General features: G+C 61.8%; 1 protein-coding gene across 1 annotated transcript in view; it reads right to left on the bottom strand.

Moving 5' to 3' along the window:
• The window catches only part of CFAP74 (cilia and flagella associated protein 74), a 114,583-nt gene that overhangs the window by 59,695 nt on the left and 53,659 nt on the right, over positions 1–1,229 (bottom strand). The window contains exon 13 of the mRNA XM_011930994.1: positions 274–447. Coding sequence (XP_011786384.1) covers positions 274–447 — 174 coding nt within the window. The remainder of the gene's footprint in view (positions 1–273; positions 448–1,229) is intronic.

The raw sequence follows: 1,229 nt of genomic DNA, 5'->3' as shown, positions 1-1,229 counted from the left end.
AAAAAAAAAAAAAAAAGCAAAAGGCGCCAGGGATTGGGCTGCGGCGGGGCTCCCCTGCTGTCCTGTGCTGCCGCCTGTCCCCTACCATCCCACGCTGCCGCCTGTCCCCTACCATCCCACGCTGCCGCCTGTCCCCTACCATCCCACGCTGCCGCCTGTCCCCTGCCATCCTGTGCTGACTCCTGTCCCCTGCCATCCCGCGCTGCTGCCTGTCCCCTGCTGTCCCGCGCTGCTGCCTGTCTCCCTGCTCCTCCTGGCCCAGCTCGAGCTCACCTTGAAGTGCAGGAGCTCTGGTTTGCTGTTGAAGGGGCGACCTTGGAACTCACGCCCCAGCACCACCTGCTTGTGGATCACCCTGCTCCGCAGTCTCTCCACCGTTCGCGCCAGAATGTCCTTGTCCATCTTCGTCCCGCCCACGGGCTTTCGGTCCACGTCCTCCTTGGGCACCTGGGGGTCACAGAGACAGAGGCTGGGGCTGTCAGCGGCTCCACCCAGGCGGCGCTGGTGGCAGCTCAGAGGCGAGGGTAGTGGTTAGCGGGGCACGGACAGCCCAGCCCCACCAGCTGCCACCAGCCCCGGGAAGAGCCCCACGGCCTGGGAGTTGCTCTGAGTTGCTCAGAAAGGCCCCGATGGACCGACTGACTTTCTGCTCCGTTGACAAGGCAGGGAGCCCTCACTTCCGAAAAAGGGAAACCAGGAAACAAAGAAAAGCAGACAGCTCCGGATTCAGGTGGATTTCTGGGAAAGATGTGGAGGGGAACTTTCCTGATTGCTAAATCAGGACAAGAGGAAGGTTTTGAAAGGTTCTGCAGGAAGCAGTTTCTCGAGCGGGCAGTGTCAGCACACACTGGGCTTTCTCAAGATGAAAAGCCGCTTCCCTGGCCAATACCAGCCACCGGGAAGATCAGAACTGAAGAGTCCTGAACTGTCTCTTTGGAAGCAGCGTGGACTCTGCCTGGGTCCTGGCTCTGGGCTGCCCCTCCTGGTGCCAGTGCCCATGCCCGGCAGCCGGGCGGCCTCCTCCCTGGCTTCCTGGGGGGTGCCACCTGGGACCCTCCTCTTGTCCAGAGGCAGCCTTCTCCCCTGGGGTTCCCCAGTGTGCGGGTGGTGGCTCCACCTGGCCTGTCTTTTTTTTTTTTTTTTTTTTTGAGACGGAGTCTGGCTCTGTCGCCCAGGCTGGAGTGCAGTGGCGTGATCTCAGCTCACTGCAAGCTCCGCCTCCCGGGTTC

The sequence above is a fragment of the Colobus angolensis genome, unplaced genomic scaffold (genome assembly GCF_000951035.1).
Source record: "Colobus angolensis palliatus isolate OR3802 unplaced genomic scaffold, Cang.pa_1.0 Scaffold89, whole genome shotgun sequence".
Lineage (NCBI taxonomy): Eukaryota > Metazoa > Chordata > Mammalia > Primates > Cercopithecidae > Colobus > Colobus angolensis.
The sequence above is the reverse complement of the archived record's forward strand: the minus strand, read 5'-3'. Positions and strand labels throughout refer to the sequence as shown.